The following is a 27,602-nucleotide window of genomic DNA, read 5'->3' on the forward strand; positions in this document are numbered from 1 at the left end:
GTGATCTGAGTATTCATTACAACGGCCAGAAATCTGCACTCAGAATTTAGAAATTTGTGGACTTATAATTTCCCGCAACAAATGCGGGACTCGGTGGGCATGATGGCAAAAAATGGATCTACGGCAATGCTCAATGGGAGCAACAGATGGGCTAAAGGTTTGAAAGAAATCAAGAGCAAGGTGAGTTGCTTAGTACGTAAACTTGTGCTGTAGTTACGGGCTCGTGTGTTTTGTACTGTGTTCACGTCACGTTTAGTGCAGGTGCAGCTAGCTAGTGCCAGAGTGCAGTGCAGTGGCAGTGGGATGACAGTTCGCCGTATCGCAGTAGCATAACTGCATAGCCATTGCATTGGCATAGCATAGCGGTGTCAATGGTCAAAAGGGCGTCCCCGGTGACACAGGCAATAAACCGATCATGTGGAATGGCTTCATTCTGAACAGGAAGCCCCGACCAAGAGCAGATTTATTTACATGATGTTCAAGAGCAATATTCTGTCATTACTAGAATCTAATGTTACGTATATTATTATAGAGATTACTAGCCTAGCCCTAGTAGAGTAGAGATCTCAGTTCTAGAATACTAGATCTATTCAAATGAGGTGAATGTTCAGCCTTGTTTGGAGAAACAGTCACTAACGCTAGATTCTAGAAATTCTTGATTTTTGTTCTACTTACTAGACCATGATCACCAATCGTTGTTGTTGTTGTTTTTGTTGTTGTTTTGTTTGGGTCTATCTAGTGACATATAGAAAGATCTAGTGTAAATCTTAAATGTAATGTTGCCACATTTTCTAGACCCGGATAGTATGATAGCCCTACTACTTATCGACCACCTTCTTTTAAATCGACCGTGTATTAATTGGCGCACTGAACACATAGTACGCACTTCTCTGCGCGCAAAGCACATAAAAATGGATTGGCTTTGAATGTTGATGATGATGGTGTGGGAAAACGTGAAAATTCACTGTTCATTAATGGTTTTAATCAAGGACAAAATTTCGAATTAATATTTTCACCGAATTGTAATGACAGCACAATGTAATATCTATGGAAGTTTCTAAAAAGCTTCATACAACACGGTGTTCAATACAACTCGGTTTGCGTGCATTGTCAATGCAAAAACAGCGGTTGATCCTAATAACGAGCGTTACCGCGGGGAGCTGAAACGAGGCCACGCAAGTTCGTCGGCGATAGTTTTGCACTGAAACTTCGAATCGAAAAGGGAACAAGGGCATTTGATAGAGCTGGATTTTCTCAATCACGTACAGTAGGTCAAGTTTTTTACGTGAATTTCAGTGTTAAATATTCTTATCAAGCAAATAAACATTAGGCGGTCGATGAGTAGTAGGTCCAACCATACCTGCTTTAACGGTTAGTAGGCCTATGTTGTGTATGAAATATCCAATTGGCAATCCAGGGGTTGGGCAATCCAGGGGTTGGGCAGTAGTGTTACGGCCCAACTATGGCACTTATTTTATCTTATCTTACAAGTGTACCTCTCTTACAACAGAAATATATTCTGACACGTTTCAGCTTCACAACATTGCCACTGACGCACTGTAAACCAACTGTCTTTGGCAATCAGAAATTTGCCAAATGTTAATTTAAAAATATTGCCGGATGCCTGCAGAAATCACAGTAACTGATTGATTGATTGGAATTAGATATGCAAGTGCCCCAACAATCATTACTTTGCTATCAGTTTGGGGAAGACTTCCTTATGTCCCCCACCCTAACTCATGCATTATCACTTTGCCAAATATTTGTGGGACTGTGAATGCGTGCATCCGTGCGTAAGCTAGCAAGGGTAGGGTAGTGGTAAAGTGACATTGAAAAATAAGTGGGGAAGGGGGATATACTGTACATGTACAGAAGTCTTTCCTCAATTTGAAATCCATCTTACAAAAAAGAAAAAAATGATGGCGAGAATTAAGTGAAAACCACCAAGAAAGAAAATAAAATAGTCTGCAAGGTACAAGAAGTAAAGGTTATTCTCTTCGCTTTAATGAGGTACCGTAGTGTGATGTACATACAGTATGCTGTAATTATTTTTCGCATACAGATATATTCAGGAATGAGGAGATCACAGGCATTTTCGCGAGATGTTATTTTCGTTAAGTGACACTGATGCTGTCATAAGTGGACTTTTACCTAAGCGCATGGCGACATTTTCATGTGTTTCTGGATTCCCACTCCAACAGTGATTCACGAAAATAGTAGCTTATACTAAGTTATAGCAAAGTGATGTGGCTGAATCCAACCTCTCCAGCCATGGGTACAGTCTTGTCACATGCATGTGGCTGTATATCTAGCCTGTCATACACATCACTAACACTAGTCATGGATGATACATACTGCAGAACTTACAATGTTTAACAGTCTGTATGTAGGCCTACAATGTGTATGTCACAGTCTACCATGGGTCTAGAATGTGAGGTGATACCACTCATCCAAGGCCAACCGTTCTACACAATGTCCAGTATATGTCTCACTTTCCATGTTACCCATTATACGTCCTGTTTAGCCTGTAGCCCTAATGAAGCCAATGTAAATGTGTCAAGCTGTCTGGTTTGATAGTTACAGTATGTGATACCCTGTTCTTACTATTAAACAAAGAGTGATAGTATGACAAAGGTGGTCTGCATGTTTGCTGGGAAAGAAGACCATCAGTACCGGTACGCAGGAGAAAAGGGTAGAAGCGCTCTTGAGTCTCATTGGATGGAACTGTAATTCCTGTCTTCAACTGTTCATACACAAAATATGTCACACAGACTGAGACCACGTTTACAGTGTGAGGCTCGGCCGCGGCCGAGCCCACCTTCATTTCAGTGTAAATGCGCAAAAGGCCAAATGCATTTTGGCCTCGCATTTGGCCACGCTCTGGAGGTGGTCTCGGCCGTGGCCGAGCCGCGGCCGAGCCCGGCCTTTTCTCAGTGTAAACGCAATCTGGGCCAAATGCGCGGCCAATTTTAGTGTGGCTTCCAAACCCTCTGCCTGTACTATTTCACTATTCAGGATATTAACCCCCTCAACGTTGAAAACTAGTAAAGTTTAAGGTGGTTTTGTCCTGCAAAGGATTTTTTCCTTCGGCAAAGGCCTTTGCCAGAATGGCGACTTTGTCGTCATGGAATTCAGTTGGCAAAGGGTTTGAAAACCAGACAATACCAAATTGCATTTGTTTACAAGCAGAGCGCCACTACAACAAAACATTGAAAGGTTTGAATCAGAAGCGCTTCCGAGCCCGGCAGTGTAATCGGACAAAATTGCGGGGCTCATCCGTGGTTCGGCCGCGGCTCGGCCCAGCCCCGCACTGTAAACGGGGTCACATACTTGCTGCACAGCAGTGAGCTTGTCATGCTCAGTCCATCAACATTGATGATATTCTAATGACATAATGGGTACCGTAATACAATAAAATATTATCAAATATATGATGTTATTAATTCAGAACATTTTTTTCTATTTAATGAAGAGTATTACCAATGCTATTACTATCGTAATACTGAGCATATAATGTACAATACATACAAAAGTGTACCATAGGATGACAAACAATCACCACTGTGTATCCTAAAGAAGCTAGTGCCAGCGGATGATTGCCAATTAGCTGAATGGCATGGTCATTGACAATGTCACATCTTATTCACCATTCATTTCATATGATGACTTTAATACTTTTCATGTACAGAGACAATCATCATTGGGTACTGTCTTCTCAAAACTATGAATACTCAATGTGTCACTACATGTACACATATTTCATGAACCAGATGTACGCCAGTCACTACAATACACTGACAACTTGAAGAATAAGATGGAAATGAAGTTATACTTGTACAATGTACTTTATGTTACACCCTTTGGAAGTACAATGTACTTTATGTTACACCCTTTGGAAGTACATGTTCCTGTGATCATCACTCAAAGCCAGAGGGGAATGACTAGTTACAGATTGGACACACACATGACATGTCATTTTTGTTTTGGCTTATTTCTGTGAGAAATTTATGTGTGTGACAGATTCCTCTAGTGCATACTGCATTGTAAATGACCATCACAACAATAACAATGACAAGCTGACAAACAAAGTTCAAATATAAAATCTTGCTCACAATTGTGTGTAACTGTGTTTGTACTTCACCTTCACCTCTACTTGCATGGACACACTACCTACAGTGTAGTAGTCTACACTAATGAGAAGTGCTGCTAGTGTCTTTTGAACACAGAGAACATGGAGGTCGTACAGTGTACATGTAGTCATATTATGTGATGTCATAGTTAACTGATTGTACAGATGACGTCTCCTCAGGGCAGGGAACATTACAGTATGTCATGCAGTCTGGTTGGTATCATGCCTACAATGTACTGGCTTCAAGCTGCCTGCATTCTGTACAATGTATAATACACATACAATCACACACATTTACAGGCTCCCCTCTTTCTTATTGTATTTTGATTTCACTTCTTGCTATACATTCCACATTAATTTTTACAAAATGAATATGGGCAAGTCCAAGATAAGGTCCCCTCAGAAGGCAAAATTTCATCTTTGCTCAATATTGACATGTTTGGTATCATTTTGAAGCTTATGAGTTGAAGTTTTGATTTCCATGGAGGAAAAAATGATATTATGTAAGTTTATGCAAATTTCAAGGGCTTCATTTGCATAAATGTGAAACACAGCGTTACGTATGGGACATTTATAAAAATTCATATTAATTCAAAGGAAAGCAAATGATATGTGATTAATATGTGGACATAAGAAGTTCATCAAATAGTTTAACTTGGTATAAAAATTTAGGGATTATGCAAATGATTAAATGCAAATTAGCTCGTGTCCTATCATGAGATGTCCCATACGTAACAAATTGAGGTCATTTTTTTAGGTTTTTTCTAAAATTGCTAAGGATATTTTAATGCCCTTTTGGAAAGTTCTAATTTATTGTTTAGAGAAATTGAATACCATAGAAAAAAAGAAAAAACAGTAAAAGAAATATATTCTATTAGGCATTGAAATAATGTTACGTATGGGACAAATGCGTTACGTATGGGACATCCTCATACATACTGCATGTGAATGCATGTAGCTAGCTGGGAAGGTCTCTCAGTACACAAATGGTAAATCATCCTGAAGAAAGCATCCCAACATTGTAGCTACTTTTTGAGTTTTAGACACTTGAAACAATGCATGTACTTGACTGAACAATTTTCAGAAAGGGGGAGGGGAAAATGGCAAAATACAAAATGAAAAATCAGCATTAAAGGGATGGTATAGTTTTTGTAGAAATGGGGATTCAGTTTTCAACATTTAATGAGATGATTGGAAACCAATTATATGAATTACTAAAGAGCATACAATCCTAAGACTAGAGGAATTCAAAGTTTATGTGACGGAGATCCAATTTGAAATGGTTGTGATATATACAAAAAAATATATAAAGTAAAATCATTCTTTTTTATAGCAAGTGATACACAAATTGTCCTTATTCAGTTTCAATAGTAGCCACGACAAAATTCATGGGTATACATACATGCTGTACTGAGGTGTGACTCAAATCAATGACCTGACTGCTAGACAGACATCATATATCTACTCGATCACAGGGGTTCCACGCAGCAGGTATTGCTTATTTATTAAAATTAATATTTCTTGTGTCAAGTCATTTTTTATTGAAACTAAATGGCAAACTGCCCTTCATCAATGGAAGTAAACACTTTAAACTATTCAATTTTTTAGTAGTAACTATCCTGATAAAAATAGGGCATACATACTCAGGTTGGTCATAAAAAATATAGAATATGATTAAATATGATTATGATGGTAAATATATGGGGAATATTGTTCCCTTGTCAATCTGGAACAGCATTTGAGTAATTTCAACTGATTCTACCTCAGTGATTATGCAAAAATGTGTTTATGGGTATTTTGCAAAATAATTTTGCAAAATACCCATATAAACTGGTTCTCCACACACTAAACGAATGGGGGACAAAGGGCATGCATACTCGGGTTGGTCATAAAAATATAAAAATATGATTGAATATGATTATGATGGTGAATATTCAGGGAATAATGTTTCCTTGACAATCTGGATCAGTATTTGAGTAGTTTCAACTGATTTTACTACAATAATTATGCGAAATACCTATAAACATGGTTCTTCACACACTAAATGAATGGGGGACAAACTGTCCCATACGTAACTGTCCCATACGTAACATGTTATGCCTGTCTTTAATTAGAACCTGTAATTAGAGCTTTTTGCCTAATGACATGAAACTTACCTGTGATAATCTTGAGTGTTGTGACTTTCATCACAGTGAGTTACAAGTTGTAGAATGAAATACTTTCAGAGAGTTTTGAGGTTGAAAAAAATGTTCAAAAAAACAAAAGTTTTCTGGTCCCATACGTAACGGCACATATTTTCTCTTCTAGAATATAATTGTCAAGGTCATTTTTCTCAATTTTTTACATGTTTATACTTCTCCTAGATATCAATCACCATGATGAAGTTCAATATGATCAAAGGCCATTAACACTATTTTTCAGGTCATAAAAGTCTCTGAATGTCCCATACGTAACGCGCGCATTGTCTTGGACTTGCCATATAATATGTGACCTTGCATCACAAAACCAACAAAAAGTCCCCGGACATGGATTTTTAGTTCAGGGTAAATTCTGAAAGAGTAGACTCTAAGCTTTAAAATGATGTATAACTCAACTCAAATGGACTCTCCTAACCTGTCTAAATACTGGAAAGAAAACACACACTCTGGAAAAGTGTGAACTGAGAAAAGAGGCTCTGAAGTACAGGGTCTATTCAAGTGCTTAATTTTTACCAAGCCATGCTACACATGTACAACTGTAGCTGTGTGATGAAAGGGACAAAACACAGGATGTAAACCACTGGAGCAACAACAATGAAGAGATTATCAGATTAAGCTGAAATTGGGCATGCTCTATTAACACATTTTGTCCATGATTAATACCAACTTTCAGAGCATTAGCATTATCCATTCAAAAGTTATTACCTAGACTTGAAAGTAAAGAGTGTGCAAAGGATTTCAAGAAGTGAAAAGGGGCCTCTAAGACATACCTGATCATTCTACTCTCCACCCTAAAAGGGTTGTAGAAAAACTGCTGAAAACACACTTTCCCATTCATGTTATGATCCAAAACTAAAGAATAATGTAGAAGAAGGATAGCTCTTTCAGAAAATATGAAAAACTCAAGATTGACTCAGTTGGCCCATTTCACCTTGAGTCCTCATGTAAAATCAAGGGCTGCGACTTTTTGTTTGTTTTGTGATGCACGGTCACATACAAAACATGCTCAGGCCCTGCTGAAAGGCTGTTGGAATGGTTTATCAAGAGACTAGTACAATCTATGTTCACTCACCATGATTAATATGCTACAAAACTGGAAATCAAGAAACATATTCCGAAGTGATGAAACAGAGTTTCAGAAATACAGTATCAAAATTTGTGGTAGAGAGTATCTACTACAATACATTGTATATGTAGTACTGTGTACTCTGTATGTTATAAATATTTGGAAAAAAAAGATACACAAAATATAGAGATGAGGCTCACCAGTAAAACAAAAGCTATGGATCAAGAGTACTAACAAACTTCATTGCTTTGGACCATGTTATTACATTTACATGTACACAATGTATGCTTTACGTATGATCTGGAGTGGGGGGGGACATACATGTACAAATTGTGTGCAGATCTTCAGAGCAAGTGGTTTTACCCTACATGTTTATCCACATCCATATAAATAAAGTTTTGTGTTTTTATACTCGAAATTACACACTGTAGTGATGGACTGTTGCCTGTGAAAACCTTGTGGAATGTTCTTTTAGATTTGCCATTAACAGGGTCACTAGAACATCATATTCAGTGTAGGTCAGTGTGTCTCAGATAATACATGAAGATGTACAAGTTGTATATACCGTAGATTTTCTTTCATTACAGTTTTGTATCCCGTTTGAGTACAACTTAAAGGTGCTAGCTTGGTGGAGTCAAATACTATGTAGCTATATAATACAGGTAGTATGTTTTACAGGTACATTACATTTATCACACCACTGATGTGTATAAAAATTACTGGTAATGTTCAAACTTGTGTACATTTGTACAATGCTGGAGTATCCCCCTCCCCCATTTGAACATCAATGTACAGCTCAGTCAAGCTCAAGTAGTTTAGATTGAGCCACAGTGTCTTTAAACCTTTGGGCCTTCAACTTGTCCTATTCACAGTTTACACTCCACAGTTGCTGAACCAACTTGTCAAATAACATGACAACAGATATGTTTGACTGGACCTGAACTTAATTTTGAGTTCTAGGACATTCCAAGAGAAACTACAGGTGTAAGGTACAATTGTATGTACCGGTACTTAAAAGCAAAGTTCTGTTCATATTTCTGTGTTCAAGTAAGAGTACAAAGTAATTCCAACTAGATGCAATGTCACTTAAGTGTAAACTTTCCCAGTCCATGCATATCAGATCATTTAATGGCCAAGTGGGGTTACAAATGTTTATTGTTAACATGATTCATCGGCAATTGTAATGTTTCTTAATCCTTGCCAGTTTGAACAGTGTGTAGAGCAGTTCGATGCTGAGATTTTTTTTTTTTTTTTTTTGGTCTAAAATTTGATATCAAGTGCTATAAGGTAGGATTTCTGGGTTATTGTATAAAATCTAAAGTGGGGAAAACTATGGAACTATATTGTACAGTGTATTACACGAGAAGCTGTTGCGCTGATGTTGTGTGTATCTATTAAAATTTTTGAGAAATAAGAATAAAATGGATGGTCCTATGCTGTATAAGCCAGTGCGCAATCAGACTCACCTGCCACATTTACTATAATACATACATGTACTATGTATACCATCCCTTTAATAACTCTGTGACGGGGCCATTGAAACTTATTCTGACTTACAGATTGTAGAGCCCACTGCATTAGTGAAGTTTAGCAGTCAGAAGCCCAAACAATTTTGTAGGATTCCTACGAAAGATTTGTCAGATCTACAATTGTATGCTACAGTAGACCATGTTTTGAGCACTTACTTGCTCACCACGAAAAAGACAAAAGTGATCTCTAGAGATGGGATGAGAAGTCTTGGTCAAGAGTCCCAGTGGAACATGCTACTGCAGACTTTACTAAATATCAAGTGGTTAAAGGGAGATTATTTAACACAATGTGAGGTACAATAATGATATTTTATACAGTTTGGGTTTAAATTGATGATTAGTATTAAAAAGTAAAGTGATCAATATGCCATAATTTTGCAGGGTTTTAAATGGAAGGCCCATCCTGATATTATGTTGCTTTGTTTGAAAACAGAAAAATCAGAAAAGTACAAATTGTAGATCAGTGAAAATTGGGGGGGGGGGGAGGGGGAGAGGAAATCAGACACACCAAAAAGTTATTAACTGATAGAGTTTCAAGAGTAAGACAAATTGGCAACTCTGTGTGATGTACTGTAGGTGTTGAGCAGCTCTCTCAATTTATTTGTACCCAAATTTCACTAATTTTCATTTTTCTCATTTTGTCGCAGACAGAACTTGAATCTAGTGAGAAGAACATGCAAAAACGGGTAACTCTTATCTACATCTGTAGGCCAAGGAAAAAAATATTTTGGTTTGCGGTAACCCGACCGACCCGACCTAAAGGTGCCAACCCGGTAAATTTTATCCTCATAGATGCGCTGCAACCATCGTTCGGCCCCCTGTATTCATTATTCGTCCCAACATGCGCGACGTACCGCGCCGTGCGCTCGCCCTGCCTATGTGAATGTATTAGCGCGCGTGCTATGCACGGGCGAAACTGTATAGGCCCACATACTGTAGTACATCGCACTACGAGAGCGCGGTACTATCCATGTACTCGCACGCTGTGCGAGAGATTCAACACATTCACAACACGTTACAATCGAACACTGGTGATACAGCAAATTCTGGCACGGGTGGCATGCAAAATATAAATATCGCGTAAACGCCCAAGTTATCTCAGAAACGGCTGCAAACATGTCTGTAAGTGTACTTGCTGTATAGATACAATGCAGATAAACGGACTAGTAACTTCAAAACTTGTAATGAAACAAGTCTATATGTGTTGCTATGCAACTTTACTTACAGTACCTGTTACTTACCCGTTGAACTGCTTGTGCGAGTTGACCCGGGATAGTTCGACAATGATTTCGGGGGTCTGGCGACGTGGCCCACTGTTGTGCTCTTCGGAACACGTGTGGAGATAGTTGCATAGTTTGAATTTCGCACTTGATATGCGCCGTTTTTTATTCTTGAATTTCAGTGAATTTTTATTTGTAAGAGTGGTTGATTCATGGAACCCTGTCGAATCAAGGGCCACTTGCTTTACTGCACGCAATTTACTGCGAAGTACCGTATAGCGTACCCGATACATTTTTTACATAATGCCATGCATGTGTGTATGGTATAAAATGCATTTAGATGACTGTGTATGCATTGCAATATTGTGCGACTTGCATATGTTCCTGTAACGTATGCTGCAGAGCTAGGTCTGCTGATACGATACGGTACATGTGTGAAAGATACCGATACGTACCACACAGACATACATTTAAAACATACATGGTATGCTTCGTTATTTTACTATGGTACATACACATTACACACGTACACGTTCACATTGAAACAGAAACCAGATTTTTCTGTAGAAAGGGTAAAATTTTTTCGAAAAATCAAAAAATATAATTTTCCCCCTACCTTCCGACCCACTGTTCTTGAGGTCATGTTACCGGAAACCAACATATTATTTACTTTGGCCCTACCAAAAACATCTTAATAATTTTTTTTTTTCTTGTGAGAACAACGAAAATTTGTGATTTTTTATACAAACGAAATGTAGAGCTGCTCAGGACCTATTTGTGTTTTTGAACAAAGCAACCTACAATTTAATATCAGGATGGAACTTCCCTTTGATTTTTTGTAGAGGTTACATACCGTACTGTTTCTTCCATTTCATTTTCAGTTTATCTGAGATGAATGAGCGAGATTAGATTACCACAGTTATAGCATCTTATAATTGTATAACATGTTGACCTGTCATACAAGTTGGCATACAGTACATAATAATATTGCATGTCTTGACGACGAGTCAAACAAGTTTTTGCAAGTCAGTGCAAATCAGGAACCAGAGACCCCATATCATGATACATTGCAATGTACCATCAATGAAAGATGCTGTACTCTGTAGTCTCTGATCAATAAATTCCTTAGATATTATGGCTTCCATTATAGCTTACCCCAGTTGGGTAATTCTGTTGACAAAAGCCCTTTGTCAACACAGATACACAGTATTGTGCATAGTGTGTGTGAAGGACAGAAGACAATCTCGGTCAGGTTAAAGTTCTTGGAATCCTGATAAGTAAACCTCTTGCAAGGTGTCACGCTCTTATCACATCACCCACTTTGATGTTTGTAGTCTTGTTTTTTCTCCATTATAGGCATAATTCACGATTTGCAGAAGAAACAAAAACCCAGCATTAGTGCTTTAAAGGGATGGTGCAGTATTGGTGGAGATGAGAATTGGGCTTTTCACTTTTTGCGAGATACCAAGAAAAGCTACATTATAGTACAGAGCATGTAACCATTTTTAGAGGAATTCAAAGTTTATGTGATGAAAATCGGGTTTGGAATGACTGAAATATCCAAAAACAAAGTAAAACAAAGCGATCGTAATAAAATGTGGGTCTCACACTTTATTAGAATCACTCTGTTTTGGATATCTCAGCCATTTCAAAACCAATTTTCATCAAGTAAACTTTGAATTCCTCATGGAATTACATGCTCTTTCATATTTTGTATTAAAGTGGTTTCTCATTATCTCACCAAAAAATTTCAGAAATCTGAAATTATCTCAACCAGAACTATACGATCCCTTTAAAATAGTTCTAAAATGTGAGTTAACATGTAAGGATAGAAACAACCACTGTAAAAATTTGAATCCGTATAATTAAGTGTTGTTAAATACACAAAATGTAAACAATACATTGTAGTTACACTGTATAATAAAAGTGTTTCCATCTTAACCGTCAACAGTTACGGTTTAATGAGAAAAATACTGATATCCTTATATTTTAGGCTTTATTGCAAAAAAAAATAAATATATGGTAGGATGTTTTGTGATACAACAGACGTACACATACAATGCATCAAATGTGATATCTTGAACATTTTTTTAATCACTGCTCCCAAAGGTAAACAGGACCTTTAACTTGTGCTATGCAGAGATGCTGGAAGCATTGCGTTAGATTCATTTTTGCACTGAATATACTCCCACCTCTTTCTTTTACTATGGTCACATAGGACACAAATCTGATGCCTCCTTTTATACTTAGCAGATTCACTAGAATCTTTGAATTATGCAATCAAAGTAACTCAGATATTCACAACAAATGGTGTGTTTACATTGGCAAAAGAAAATGAGAAAGAAATCTGTATTTCAGTATTGTAATATTTGCTCTGGCAGAATAATCCAGTGTGAATCTGCTTGCCGTCAAAACTTGTTTGTTAAAGGTTTTAATTTGTTTTGTAGTGTACTGGTACTTGTTATATGGTCAAAGAAAACATGCTACATAACGCATATTTCACATCAGCCACACTACCATAAGTACAGTATTGCTAGTACTAGTAGTTTTGATCTCAAGTGAATGTGTATTAAATATCTCTGTAATTATTGTGATAGAACCAATGGCAGGGATATGATACTGTGGCCTGTACAAATTGTATATCAAGGCTGTATTTCATTACCGTAAAATCTGCATGCATTGTGTTAATGCAGCCATTCACTATGTGTGTACGTGCACGTGTTGTCATAATTGTCGCTATGTTGACATCATCTGTGGAGTGCATGATACAGTACATGTTGGTTGCGATGTGCAGTCTAAAAAAAATCAGAAAATATCCCGACTTATTCAGTAGTGTGTAATGATTTTCAGTACATGTTCTCAATTCTTCTGTATCACAGAAATAGTACAGTTGTCCTCTCGACAAAGTTTTGATGTCGCTCATTTGATGAAACAGTCGATAGGAAATGACCGCCTTTTCAATATCAATCAAATCTGCGCTTCATCACGGAGAGCCTGTTTTGCTTTCGGGCAACTCCCACACTTTGCTCTCAGTCTAATTGCCTTTATAGAGTTTGCCTGTGATGTTTTTCCACAGTATTGTGAGTCACCTCTCATTAAACCCAGTTACAGTTGATCGTACAGAAAGGGACCCGTTGTACTGCATTCCTCAACTGTGTGTACTTGTTGAATGGCTATTATGTACATTTTTACAAAGAAATCCAAACAAAATGAATGCTGGAAAAGTACAATCTACACAAAGTATGTGTTTTAAACACGAGAAGATGACAATTTCCGAACAGAGCTGGTGCCAACAATGGCCATATACACACACTGCTGCCACCACAGCCCGCATGATTGAATAGGAATTTAACCCGCTGTGGTCGAAAAAAGACACACAGTGAGTTCTTTATGGTCCCTGGCCGGGTATCACTGTTGTCATCACATGGGAGACTTTGGGCTTTTGTTGTTTTCCCATTGTGCGAAATTGCTGACCCTTGTGTGCAGGCTTTGTTCCTGTCCCGACTCAAATCTACAGGGATTCTCCGACAGGCAGGAATTCTTGGGAAGTGGCGAGGAAAATGTGGAGGTTTTTCCCAAGATTGGGAAGCCGTAGAACAGCCGACTTGTGTTTTGAGGAGGGCCATGAATTCTGACATGGGAAAATCGTGACATTAATTGGCAAAACATGACATTACAGCTAAATTTTGCTGGCACATGTGCCAAAATCCATCCAAAAACATGACAACTCTGCAATATTAGCAGAAAATCACACTCACCACAGTGCAGTTTAAAAAACAAACAAACTTGTGTTATGATTTGTTGTATTGTAAACCTTCATGCAAAACACTTGCAGTGTTTGTCACACTACTGTAAAACCCAATATTTTCATGGCATTAAATTTTCACGAATTGGAGCCAACTGCCTTCTTTGCAGCATTACATTTTCATGAGTTGCCTCTAACATTCAATGCATGTAGTGTAAACAAGAACTTTGGCGTGCATTTAAAGTTCACAAATCTTTGCTCTCGCAAAATTCACGAAATTCAAATGCACACGAGCATTCATCATTTTACAGGATATTGTCCAAATGTACATATTGCATATACAGTATACAGAATATGTAATCTATTTGTGACTTTTGTGATGCTACTGATAGTACTGAAATTGGCAACTCACGAAAAATGTTGCTTCCCTATGAACACAATATATGCACTGTTGACAGCATCTCCAGGTTAGAAATTTTTAAATTTCATTCTGAAAAAGGATGACATTTATTTCTCATTTTGTCTCTACTGTTTTCAGTTGTGCATTCAACCACTTGCCAAATTGTCTGACAAGTCCCAATATGTATCATACCCACAAAATGTTTGGCATCTTTACCAAGTATCAAGTTGAAATTCCAGGTACCATCTTTGATCATGATTATAGTTTCTGATTGGATTGAGGCATGGAAAATGAGGAGCATTCAGTAAATTCTCAAGGCTGTAAAAGTGCATGTGCAAGAATGAATACTGTCTTTGGTTTAATATGATACAATAATTACATGTATTAGAACTTATAACAGTAGATACAAATTAGAACTCTACAATGTAGATCAATTGTGTCATATTAACTTGTATGGACTTTGATTTTTGAAATGTTGAGGATCATTTTGCCTCGTGGAAATCCTGTTTCTCGAAACTCTCAGCGGGAAAGACTGGCAAAGACAAATGTTGTCTATCCCCCCCCCCCCCCCCAGTACAATGTAGTACTGCACACAGAAGCAAAAGTGACCTACATACTTTAGCACTGACGTTTTGGATGTGGGGGGGGGGGGGGTTATGATATGAAGCAACAGGGGAAGTCCCAGCATATAAAATGTGTGTGTGTGACATGCTATTCATTTCAACTAAACTTGTTTTTTCAAGGGAGGGCTTTCATGGATCATGAAATTTTTAGTTTTATATTGGAAACCATGAGCTGTTGCCATGTACATGTATAGTGAACTGAACAGGTTACCAACTACACTACAGGGCACATCAGTTTAGGTCCTTCAGATAGTGACGTAGATCCTACACAACATTTGTAGGAGATCTATTGTACCCATGAGAAATGCATAATTTCTCACTTACATTGTGTATGCAGCAAAATCACTGATTTCTGTAAAGAAGTTTAACTTTTGAAGATTTTAGTGATGATGCTCAGATACACATGTATTCAAATCCCAGCAAGTCATCTTTAGAAGATAGAATCCAGTGGTTGACATTAGAGTTGTTGACTTGGTCATGTTAATGTCTCTTGAAAAAAAAAAAAATTGGTGATCAGGAGGTCGTAGGTTCGAATCCTGCTCGAGTATGTACGTCCATGATTTTTTATCATGGCTACTACTAAAACACTGATCAATTCAGTGCTCATTTACGTCGATGTAGGGCAATTTATCAATCAGTTGCAAAAAAAAAAAAAAAATTGTTCTATTATTGTGTGTGCAAGAACTGTCACTTCATAATTACATGTCTAACAATATTTTGATTGTACATTATTTTTCAAGATGCATCTACAAGGCATTGAGGTGTTCTTATTTTTTCCAGATTTGAGAACGATACCCTGTACTTGTAGGTGCAACACATACTATAAAAAACTCAATTTTTTTTTCATTATGTGTGCCCATAAATCAAATTGTGATTAGGATGGCTTTATGAAGGTTTATATTAGAGGACCTCTCAAGATATGACTTTCGATACACCTTGAAGTATTTCAACAGTCATGAATACGTTTTGCTGATCTGATGCTTGGCTTTTCAACGATCTTTATTTGGAATGACGTTATGGCGATGAATTTCCCTGGTAACAATGGAATCATGTAGTGGATGCTCATTTGCTTTAGAAAGAAGGAGGTAGACTTGCAAAGCAAAGCTGTAATTTAGTTACAGTTGTGTGTTTGCACCCTTGTCTTTTGCGTTGTGTTGAATTGGAACAGGTTGCTGGTTTTAAGTGTAGGAAATGGCTGACACTCGGCACAAAGCTCTTTTTTCATACACAGTGCCTACTGCATTGCTAGAGCCCAGTGGAGCATGACTCTCAACCGAGGGCCAATAGTGCACTGATGGGAGTGTGTGCAGCATTCCTCTGCAACACTACTGAATGTGGAAACAATGGTACACTGTATGTGGTAGATTATTATACTGTCTCAATGCCACTGAAGCAATCTGACAGGGGACAAAAACGAGCAGTTGAAATGAATTGCATTATCCCACACAGGGTTTAGGTGAACTTTGTTTCTCATCCATTATGATATTCTGTGTCGGGCTTCCTGTTTGGCAAATTATCCACTGAATGATTTTTGTGTACCTCACTGTTGCTGTTTGTTCAGAAACCAATATGATGAAGCCAATACATTTGTGCCTTTTTTCTAGTAAAAGCAATTTTCTTGGTTTGATTGCCACTGTAAGATTGTTGCCTTGTCACATGACTCAAATTGACATTTCAGACATTGCCAATTTTTGTGTGTTTGAGATGTTTATTCTGACTCATCAAATATGAACATTGCACATGTAGGCCTACACTGTACATGTACATGTACAATGTAGGCCATATAGACCGTACAAAAAGTTTTAATTCAAAGCAGAAATCCTTTGAATGTACAAACAAGTTGTGCTATACACAAGTGTACTACGTGTAGCCTACTGTACACCCTGTCAGAAAGGTAGGGCCTAATTCAGGAAGTACATACATGTATGTATAAACTACCACCGATGCAGTCATGCAAGTTATGAAACTGCCATTATGATTGAGGAACATCTATGAAATGATATAATACTCAAGATTTATATAATCCGTATACAATATGTAAGTCTTTGCATGCTACTACTTATCAGCTTTGGGGACAATTTTCAGAGATTTGTGTTCACGTATGGTCGACTGATTGCAGTGATCAGGAGGTTCCCACCTCCCTGCAGTGATACAGCATGATCTTCATCAAGTGAAGCTGCACCATAGTTGGAACTTGTCATATATACAAAGTTTGAAATAGCTGAGAGAGTGAGGGGGTTCGCATTATAGGCCTATAATGGAACCTGTACAAAGTACATGTACAACTGTACATGTACCTTCTTAATGATCTTCTTTTCCTTTTCCTCCTCCTCCTCCCTCTCCTCTTTCTCCTTCCCGTGCTTCTTTATGTGGAAAAATGAGCAAAGAAAATGTGATTCCATCGGGATTCGAACCCCAGACCTGTGGATTGCTAGCCCGATGCTCTACTGACTGAGCTACACGTATAGAAAGCCATAGTTCAGTGTTTGTCCCAGAAACCTTAATTCTCAAATGTGTAACGTTTTTGCCAGTTGACACCATTCACTGTCTAGTACCAGTCACTTGGGGTAAACCTCACAGGGTTAGATGTCATTCACCTCTTTCTCTGAAGGTGTATAATGTGTGATAGGAAAGAAATGAATGCCTCCCCTGTTCATCCTCCTCCCCTGAATATGCCTCAACAAACAAAATAGATAAACAAATATAAGAAAAACACACACAGAAAAAAAAACACCCAGCAACAATGGGAAAAACCTGTGGTGGTCATTTTGATGGTTTCTGTACATAGGCACCTACCCGTCTTGTGTCTTCTTTTTTTGTTGGCCGTACAGTGGTATGAATCACCTTCATTATGGCAGGCTCCGGCAAATGTTTGCACAGTGGTTTGTGAATGAAACAAAGCTATCACACTCAGGGCGGCATTGATTGTGGCCTTGTCCTACCCTTGACCATCCCTTGTTAGAGTTCACCTGATCAATGGCACCAACACCTCTTCTCAAGCAAGCGCCATGTGAGAGGACACACAATGTAGGCCCATTTACAAAATTGAAAAGATATCATGAAATTGGAGTGGTTGGCATGGGATTAAAGACTAAGCCTCTATGATTTTGCTCAAAGGTGTGAAAAGGGGGATTCTGTGAAGAGTGAATATTTGCTTTGCGATTATCTGTAAAATTCCTATTCAGTCATGATGATAATGTTGGCTTGTATACACACTGTACATACATTACATCATGGTGTTTATTTTTGTTATGAATATGCCATTATCTTCAGGTTTTTTTCTTTGAGACATGTAGTTTCCTTGAATGCAAAAAGAAAGGAATGGGGGTGGGATGCTCTTTTGATGAAAGATATTTTAGATGTCAAATGAGCCAGCAAGTTTGCAGGGGTCATTGAGAGGTTATTTTATTGACGTACAGTAGCAATTTCAGAGATCAACTGTACACAAGATAGCTGTGCCAGTTGGAATTAACTGTAGTATTTATACCACATACAATTCATCCATGAGCAACCAAGTGAATAGATTGTCAACAATATGCTGCAGCAAATTCCCACAAAAGGAAGAACACAGGTGTGCACTTTCACACAAAAAACCCCCACATTACAGTTTATAACTGAAACTGAAAATAATAATAATGATGATGATGATGATGATGATGATAATGATAATAATAATAATAATGATAATGATGATGATAATAATAATAATAGGAAAAAGATAATAATATTAAAAAATGATAATAATAATAATAATAATAATAATAATAATAATAATAATTATTATTATTATTATTATTATTATCATCATTATTATCACATTATTTAGATTCAGGAGAGGTAAGTTCTCTCTATTAGCACACAGAAATGTGTACTTGTGACAGTCTAGAAAGAGAGAGAGAGAAAAAAAGTTGCATTAAGGGTATTAAAAGCCTACCAACTTTTGTGAAAAAGTGCATCAGTGAGCAGCTTCCATGAAATATCTTTTATGGAAATTAATTAAATTTTCTGCTGGAAAATTAATAGGTTTTATTTTCACACCACCTGAGATGTCACATCAACAACTGTGCACTGTGTCAGTGATGAATATCAAAGTACAACATTTATGTGTGCAAATTGAATCCTACTTATTAAATTGAGTTGTAGAATTGCCATATGGCAGTAACTCCACACATTGAAATTGTCTGTCATCAACTATAAAACAGATGTGCAGCTGAGCTTTACATCAAGCTTGAGCAAATTCATCTTGAACATCAGTCCCGGTTTCTTCCGCATGACTTCATGCTAGTTTTTCATGAGGCAACACAGTGCTATAAACACGAATGCTGTAGGCCTAAACGTCATGATCTGTTTAAAAGTGTTTCCCTTTCAATGATCAGTTACTGTATATGGGGATCATTGTGTTTTGATCAGTGTGCAAATGTTCAAGGGGGATTTATTGTGTACTTTGTACATTCTATACATGTAATGCACTGGGATGGGGTATTGAAGAGGATCTCTGTTTGGCTTCCGTTTGAATGAATGCATTCTGCAGGCACAATGTGTAAATTGTGTCTTCATCCTCAAACGCTCGGCATTGGTTTCAAATTGTGTGACATTTTGCATTTGTTTATCATGTCAATATTGATCATGTTTCTGCTTAGAATACAATACACTACAATGTATGTAGGCAGTTGTGGAGTGGAATCCTAGCCCTGCCCATTGTATTTGTGACGATGTGTGTATGAAGTGATTTCATTGAGAAATATTACACATGTTTCCCTTCAAATAGATCATAATTTTGCAGTGTTAGACTTGATTTCTGCAATATTCTGAATATTGGTATTACTGATTCATCAGCTACTGTATTTGAGACAAAAATATGAAATGCCACATATTTTAACTGTTCTGTTGATCAAATTCTCATTTGTAGGTTGATTTGGTAGGGAAAGCAAATCACAAATGTTACTAGAAGTAATCATGTGTAGGGCCTACTTGTTATCTAAGTAAAGCATGGCTACATGTACAGCTGTAGGTCCTACACTGTACCTCTTTGTAGCACTTTCATACCTACACACACACACACACACACACACACACACACACACACATGAAAGCTACATGTAGCAAATACATATTTTTCTGCAGTGCATGATGCAAATTTATGTGTAATGATTTTAAAGCTTCAGGAAAAATCAGCATTTATCCTTTGCCTATTGTAAAAGTACTGAAAGTTACATTTTCTCTTCAAAGTTATTAAAAATCATATTAATCCTCATTTCTTTCATTTTTACATTCAAACTTTGTCTTTAACTCATACGCTGTCATGGTTAATCATGTGTCAATTCACAGCCTTTTAGGTATCTATATGATTGAGTTTTGCTTAAATGAATTAACAAAATTATAAAGTAAAGTGATCATACCATTATAAGGCCATCAAGAATATATGCCTATTACTAGAATCATATTCTTCGAAATATCAAAGCACACACACACAAAAATAATCGTCATGACAACATGTGATACCCATGTCTTTTGTTATGTTGTTGGGTTGGACTGCACCCTCAATTAAACTGAAAGCCAATTCCATGTTGAAAGTGAAAGTTGGTCAATTACCCACGTACTATTACAAGTCCTCATGGTTTTCCATGTATTGGTGAAAGCGTACTCCGCTATTGCGCAGGCAATCATTTGGGAAAAATAACTCCCTCTGTGCAAAGATTTGTTATGATTACACTGTAAGTGTATATATCACCGTTGAAGGGGGGGGGGGGGGTAGGGGAGGGTGAGTGGTTGGGGGGTTACCTGAACACCTAGCATATATCCATTGCATTTGGCATGAAATAGCTGGTGGCATTCCTGCTGTGCTGTAATACCCTGCATATTGCATTGTCTCTGCCCCTGTGTCAGGGGAGTAACGCTGACCTTTGAACTTGAGAGTCAGAAGTTTGATCTGTGCGTGGCTAGTAGCATGCAGAGACATGCTGCACCACTGTCACTGGCCCAGGTAAAGCCGTCTGCAGAAAAACTGAGCATACTATCTACTGTCTACATAGCCCTACTTCTTCCATTTCTTCTTCCTTTTATTTGAAGAAGCAAGAGAGGTTTAAAATTCACATAACCAGCTGAGCCAGATTTTGTCTGGTGAGAAATCAGCCAGTGCAAGATGTGAAAATCTTGGATGTCTTCACAATCACAGCATGAATTATTACTGCAACGTTGATTTTTGCATGGAAAGTGTCACCGAGAAAGTGAACCTTCTCCAGTAATCTCCTGTATTACTTGTTTTTAAATATCAACACATGAAAAAAAAAAATTATACTAAATATAGCAGCATGGAGTTTGCTTCTGATAGAGGGCAGTTGAGTTTTTCCCCTCATTGTTAATGTTATCAAAACTTAAACTCAACCTTGTTCATCAACAGGAAAACAATGCAAGCAGATACAATATGTGTTTGCTTGTGTGGATGTGTTTGTGTGTGTGTGTTATTTCAATATCTCACAGCAAGAGATCATTAGCAACAGTTTTATTTCCACATTATTATCTGGTCTACATAAAATGTACAATTTCAATGAACATGGCATTTATTGTCATGGAACGACTGTGTGTAGTCCATCAGAAAGTACAAGGTGATGTGCAGGCTTTACGGGGATTTGAATCATCATATTTCCGATGAAGATGACTAGCATGACTTGCTTTAAGAAATAAAAGTGGATAAATGCAGTGTACAATATGCCCAAATAGTGTGTTATAACTTCAAGTCAAGTCACATGCTCAAAGGTGTCTCTGTTACAACTCACTGGAATTTCCATTCCCGTGACTGTGTTTGTAAATAGGCCTATTCTCTTGGATAAAATAGGCCTATTCTCTTGGATAATTCTCCTTACAAAATGTACTTGCAGTACCTTGACAAACTCTTTTGACTGACAGCTGTTGCATGAAGACACATGGCTACCAAACCCTTTCTTTCAGTATTCCATCCTCTGTGTGTGTGTGTGTGTGTTGGGGGGGGGGGGGGGGGGGGGGACAAAGGGGACACCAAAATGCAAAATCTAAACAGTTGGTTTGTACATACTATACAATGTAGTATGTATCCTTTGTACATACCTTGTATGTATATTTTCACTCAGGGTGCAAGACCTGTGGAGATTTACATCTTGCTGACACATTCCTTGGAGCGACCTCCAGCTAACCACCAGGTTGTAAACATCACCAAGAGGGTCACCAGTGTTATCTCTGCAAAAGTGCAATAAATATTTAAGTTGTGTTGGCCTTCAGGTACCTGTATCAGCTTGAAACTATTGAGGGGGGAGGGGTGGATGATAGCTGGACTTAAAGGGACGATGCAGATGAAATTATGGAACGATAAGGTGAATTAATTAAAAAAGTTCATGAAAATAACAGATAATATTTTCTAGAAACATCCCGACAAAATTGTCCATCAGGATTGTCCATCTTGTGTGTTGGGAGTACTCTCTTCGAACATGGGACTACTGCACAAACACTGCCTTTGATTTTGAACTTTCTCTTGATGTGTAATTCACAAGATAGAGTCCTTTTATAGTGTATGATTATCAAATACCAGTACTCTAAGGAACAATCTACTAATGCAGAGATGCATGTGCCTCTCACAATCAAATATGTGACTTTCTTGTACCTGAGTAGACAGTCTGGACTCAATGATGAATGAACTCTATCAGATAAGGAATGAAAGTACACATATTTTATTATTTTACACTAGAAATAGAATTCAGTTGCAAGCTTTTCAGTGGTCAGTACAATGCCCAATGTGTCATGTGTACAAATGCATGCATGCATTACATGTATGTACCGGTACATACAATGTTTTGGGGTTTTTTTCACACCTGAATGAGTAATGTGTGTGTAGCTGAAGGGGATGGCTGTAGCTGTACAGTACAGACACACATATACACACATTCAGTCAAACACACACACACACACACACACACACACACACACACAAGCACAAGGAAATTAGCATTGTATTACATACTGTACACTTACCACTGCTGCATGCATGGTGGTGGTTGTGGGGCGGACTCACAGACATTCCTCAAATTCCAGAGTTTGACATTCTACTTGTATGATGAATATTGGGAACCACATTGTCTTTGTTAATATCAGTACTGATTGTCTGATTGATAATGTGTATGTTATTGTTCTGTTTCCATGTTGACGTACAGCTGTATGTATGAAGTGTGAGGTGCAAGTACAGCTAATAGAATGTAATATGTTTGAGTTTCATTGATGTACATGTAAACTGTTGTGTACATTTTGAAATGGCCCTGTCATATGTTACAATTATGTGTTAAGCAAAGCTGTGTCCAGTGCTCTTATGATGCAGAACTGCAGTTGCGTGTAGGATTTTTCCACATAAAATATAGGCAGAGCCTTTAGTGTAGAGGTTCTTTGGGGGTAATTGTGTGCATGTGTTTGTGCACGTGTCCAGCTATTGTTAATTGTTTGTGTTGTGTAAAGTACCTTGATTTTTATTAAAGAAAGCATGACGACTGTACATTCATTCATCTCATAACACAGTGCATGTCACTGTCGATAGTAACTTGTGAGCTAAAGAAATACTAATTCCCATCACAACATTTTGAATTAGGCCTAGTAGTTGAAAACTTTTGGAGTTTATCATTGGACTGCCTTTACCTGTAAAATTTTGATAGACAGTTTATAAATGAATATTTTCAGACATAATAGTTGTGTGCATACTTAATTCCTTTTGATTTATGTATGTGTTTTTGATTATGATATAGTACAGTGCTCACTGGATAATCGGGAACTGAGTGGGAGCACCACCTAAACATTAAAAAAGCTTGTCTCCGGACCCATCCTGATTAAGCAGGGGTGACTGTATCAGTACCTGAGCTCCATGTTAGTTTCATGAACTTTACTTCTGACTTATTATTTTACAATCATCGCCTGCAAATTGTCCATTCATAGATGGTTGATAATCTTTCAACCCGCTTCCTTTTCACATACAGCTTGATGCAGAGTTTCGGCGGTTCACCATCAACCCGAACAAAGTCGCGACATTCGAAGACTTCTACACGTTCCTGGAGCGCATGCACAGACTAAACGACGTGCCATTCCTCGTCGGCTACACAGACCCACAGGGTGACCTGCTTCCCATCAACAATGATGACAACTATCTGAAAGCTCTCACATCCTCCAAACCTCCCCTCAGGGTGGTCATCCAGAAGAAAGGTATGAAGCTCCTCCTTTGTAAACTCAAAGAAAAAACAAGAACAGTAAGATATATGACCAATAAATGTATCTCAGTATACCTGGTATTTAAAAAGAAATATTACTTTTTGCCAGGTCACCATAAAAGAAATCTTTATGTTCAAGTTGGCTTTAATGAATAGTGTTTCATCACACAATAGAGAATTATTGATTATTTATAATGATGTTGGAATGCATTTTAGACCAAAGGCAATTTTGTAGTGACAAAAGCAACCCTTGACACGACTCAATGACCACCCCAAGTCTCTACAATGACTCATCTTTAGCCATCAAAATTCCTGAAAAAGAAACTACCTCCCCTGTGTGTGGCAGTGTATCCCTCTTGTGGCTTTCAGTTATAGATCAAGTACATGTAAAGATCCAGGCACTTTTTTTCGTCAAAGCCCTCTGTGCTAGTGTGATGATGTAGCCAGTTAAAATTGCTCTATACATTGTACCTACAATGTACAGTAGTTTGTGCTTGTGGCCGATGCTTTTACTATTAGTGATGAAGTGGGCTTGGTTTTACTTTGGGACACTACATTCTTTTTTGGGGACATGAAAATTTGATGTTTAACAAAAAAGTTATGTGCTGAGCACTGGTCATGTGAAGGTATCTTGACTTTTTTTTTTTTTAACTTAATGATTGTGGAGTGACTTGACTCTCAAATTACTGTTCATGACCTTCTGGTTGACGTATCATTTTTGCCTATTTCCCAAATAGAAGAACATGATTGCTGCAGTCCATACTGGTAACTAAAAATCTTTCTGTCATTCACCAAGAACCAGAAGGCTGCTAACTCCATGATGGACTTTGCACAGGGCTAACTCCCTTCTCTTTTATTCAGCCATCAAGATTTTCTCTTCTGGTTGCTGGAATAAGCAGCTTACAGTGGATTTTGTGATTCAAATGTATTGACCCTGTAGAAGATCCTTTGCATTGTTTGTGCATATATCCCATGCCCTTCATCCTCTTTAACTCTTTATGTGCCATGATGGAAACCCTCTTTGTGCCACATTATTCTGAGACACCAACCTAGTCATGCTTTGAGAAAACATTCTGTTTTTAAAATCTGTGTAACTTTTATAAATTTCTGTTAAGTTGAACATGTAGTGAGCAAAAGTTGTACAGAAAATGCCAAGCTTTGATTTGATGCAAATTGTATGACAAATCTCTCTGTCTTTTTTCTATAAAATGATCAGTAGCTACTTTACTGTAAAGGCATGAACATTGTACACAAAACAGTTACAGAAACTTGTAATGTAGACCCAAATTGACTAGGGAACACCACTTGCTAATCAATCACCACATAAAATGCAAGCTATGTAACAGAGGAACGGAATTACGAGAAACGCTTTCATTATACTGTGACATTTGGCGATTTATTGATCAATTTGGGTGAGTTTGCGCGTTTGAGCAGAATATGCGAAGCTGGCACGCCGTTGACTGAACTGGGCGTGCGAACATGGCACATAAAGAGTTAATCTGCACTCTATTTGAGATGATACAAGAAAAATGTTCATGTCAGAGGGTTCCATTCTGAATATGTCAGAAATAGCGCCCACAGAGTCCATGAACAAATCTAGCTGTACTGTAGCTGCAACTTTTTAGTTGCAGGGAGTAATTTTTCTGGTATCGCATCACAGTTTGCTATGCATTTTGAAAAGACTGCTATACAAAATTTCTTGTGTGTAGCAGGTTTTTTCACATAGGATTGTACAGAACTTTGTTAAAAGTATTTTCCCCATTGATCAAAACAGTGAAGGTGAGGTTGGGAAAGTTTGATTTCTGTTTTCTTCAAATGTGATGCAAGGCATTTTATTAACTATTCAAATCTGTTACAAGTTTGTATTCACATAATTGAAAGCACTAGAGCTATAGATCTGCCCACTAAGTCATCATTAGAGTGTTGTGAATGTTATTACAGTTTCCCCTAAATGTGCTGACTTAACATAAATATTACAAGATGTGTATTAATGTGAATGTCAATCTCATTCCTTTGATTTTTGTTGAAGGCCTGAGTAATATTTGTCCAGACTTATCACTAATTTGGTGTTATCATTTTCACACAGATGAGGTGAATGAGAGCACGGTCACATTTGGGAACACAATACCCAGGAGAAAGAACAAGATCACACAGTACCTTCAAGTCAACACGACGCCAAAGCCGATAAAGCCATTCAAGGCCATCGGCCTCCCGCAGGACTTCCGTAGGGTCTCGGCCATCATCGACGTCGACATCGTGCCGCAGACGCATCGCCGAGTCAAGCTCCACAAGCACGGCTCGGACAAGCCGCTTGGTTTCTACATCCGAGACGGAACCAGCATGCGGGTCACACCACACGGTCTGGAGAAGGTTCCCGGCATCTTCATCTCGCGCCTGGTGCCTGGAGGTTTGGCCGAGAGCACGGGACTGCTGGGAGTCAACGATGAGGTCTTAGAGGTGAATGGTATTGAGGTGTCGGGCAAGAACCTAGACCAAGTGACTGATATGATGGTGGCCAACAGCGCCAACCTCATCATTACTGTGAAGCCTGCCAACCAGCGCAACACGCTCTCCAAGAAGAAGCCCTCCTCCCTCGGCGTCTCGCCGGCGTTGTCACAGTCCATGGCGAGTCTGGGCAGTCTGGATGAACTCAGCGACGAGGACGAGGTGCACGACCACACAAACGATCCTCAGTCTGGCGAGGGAGGCGAGGTCAATAGCGAGGAGACCAAAGAGTCCAAAGGTGACAAGAGCTACCTCTTAGGTGGCGGAGACAAGGGGAGCCTTCGGAAGGACAAGAGCGCGCCGCATGAAGAGATCAGGCAACCTCCGGTGAAGATCAAACATCCGCCAGACGACCAAGAAGCGCTCGTCACCAGTGACAATGAAGAATGCACACTATGAGGTGCAAGGCACGTTGCGTGTCTGAACAAAGACAGAACAAAACATTCTTGCTATTAATATTTCCAGTGGAAGAGGGGAGAAAGCAGCTTCAAGATTCATTCATTTGAGGATTTATATGTGACAAGAATAACCTTTGCCATAATGGTGTGAGTGAGAACAAGTCTATGTTGTGAGGACCCAAGCTGGCTGTATTCAGTGAAAATAGCTGCTATGCGTGTGGCCTTGGCTGTGAAGAAAGAGGTACAGCATACGATGCAAGTTTGATGTCACATCAGTAACAGTGGTCCAGTCAAAGAGCAAACATCTCAGAGAAAGTATTATACCAAAATAATGTCAGGCATTCTGTATTCCAATTATTGAGCATAGCTTATTTCCATACAAGCTTTACTTGGTTGCTGTCTTCGCTCTGATCGTATTGCTCTGAAACAAAATATTGCTGGAGCTGCTGTGAAAATTCATCAGTAGTGTATTCACCAACAGTTGTGCTCCTTTTGCTCCCTGTATCATCCTACTCACTTTCGCAGATCTACGAGCCAAACGCTAGTACAGATTTAGAGCAACTCGTTCAGTGCT

General features: G+C 38.3%; 1 protein-coding gene across 1 annotated transcript; it reads left to right on the top strand.

Moving 5' to 3' along the window:
* On the top strand, positions 1-27,261 carry LOC139714540 (partitioning defective 6 homolog beta-like). The gene is made up of 3 exons (XM_071626232.1): positions 1-180; positions 23,898-24,120; positions 26,212-27,261. Exons 1-3 carry the CDS (start codon positions 82-84, stop codon positions 27,027-27,029), a joined length of 1,140 nt encoding a protein of 379 aa, XP_071482333.1. The 5' UTR covers positions 1-81; the 3' UTR covers positions 27,030-27,261.
* The last annotated feature ends 341 nt before the right edge of the window (positions 27,262-27,602 follow it).

The sequence above is a fragment of the Diadema antillarum genome, unplaced genomic scaffold, assembly GCF_040938485.1.
Source record: "Diadema antillarum isolate AM-2024a unplaced genomic scaffold, OU_Dant_1.0 seq00002310_RagTag, whole genome shotgun sequence".
Taxonomy (NCBI): Eukaryota; Metazoa; Echinodermata; class Echinoidea; order Diadematoida; family Diadematidae; genus Diadema; species Diadema antillarum.

What these genes read in the sequence shown, in the direction of transcription:
- LOC139714540 (XM_071626232.1), top strand. Translation starts at nt 82, where the DNA reads ATGCGGGACTCGGTGGGCATGATGGCAAAAAATGGATCTACGGCAATG. An exon ending in TGAAAGAAATCAAGAGCAAG is followed by an intron (nt 181 to 23,897) that starts GTGAGTTGCTTA and finishes TTTCACATACAG; the next exon opens with CTTGATGCAGAGTTTCGGCG. An exon ending in GGTGGTCATCCAGAAGAAAG is followed by an intron (nt 24,121 to 26,211) that starts GTATGAAGCTCC and finishes ATTTTCACACAG; the next exon opens with ATGAGGTGAATGAGAGCACG.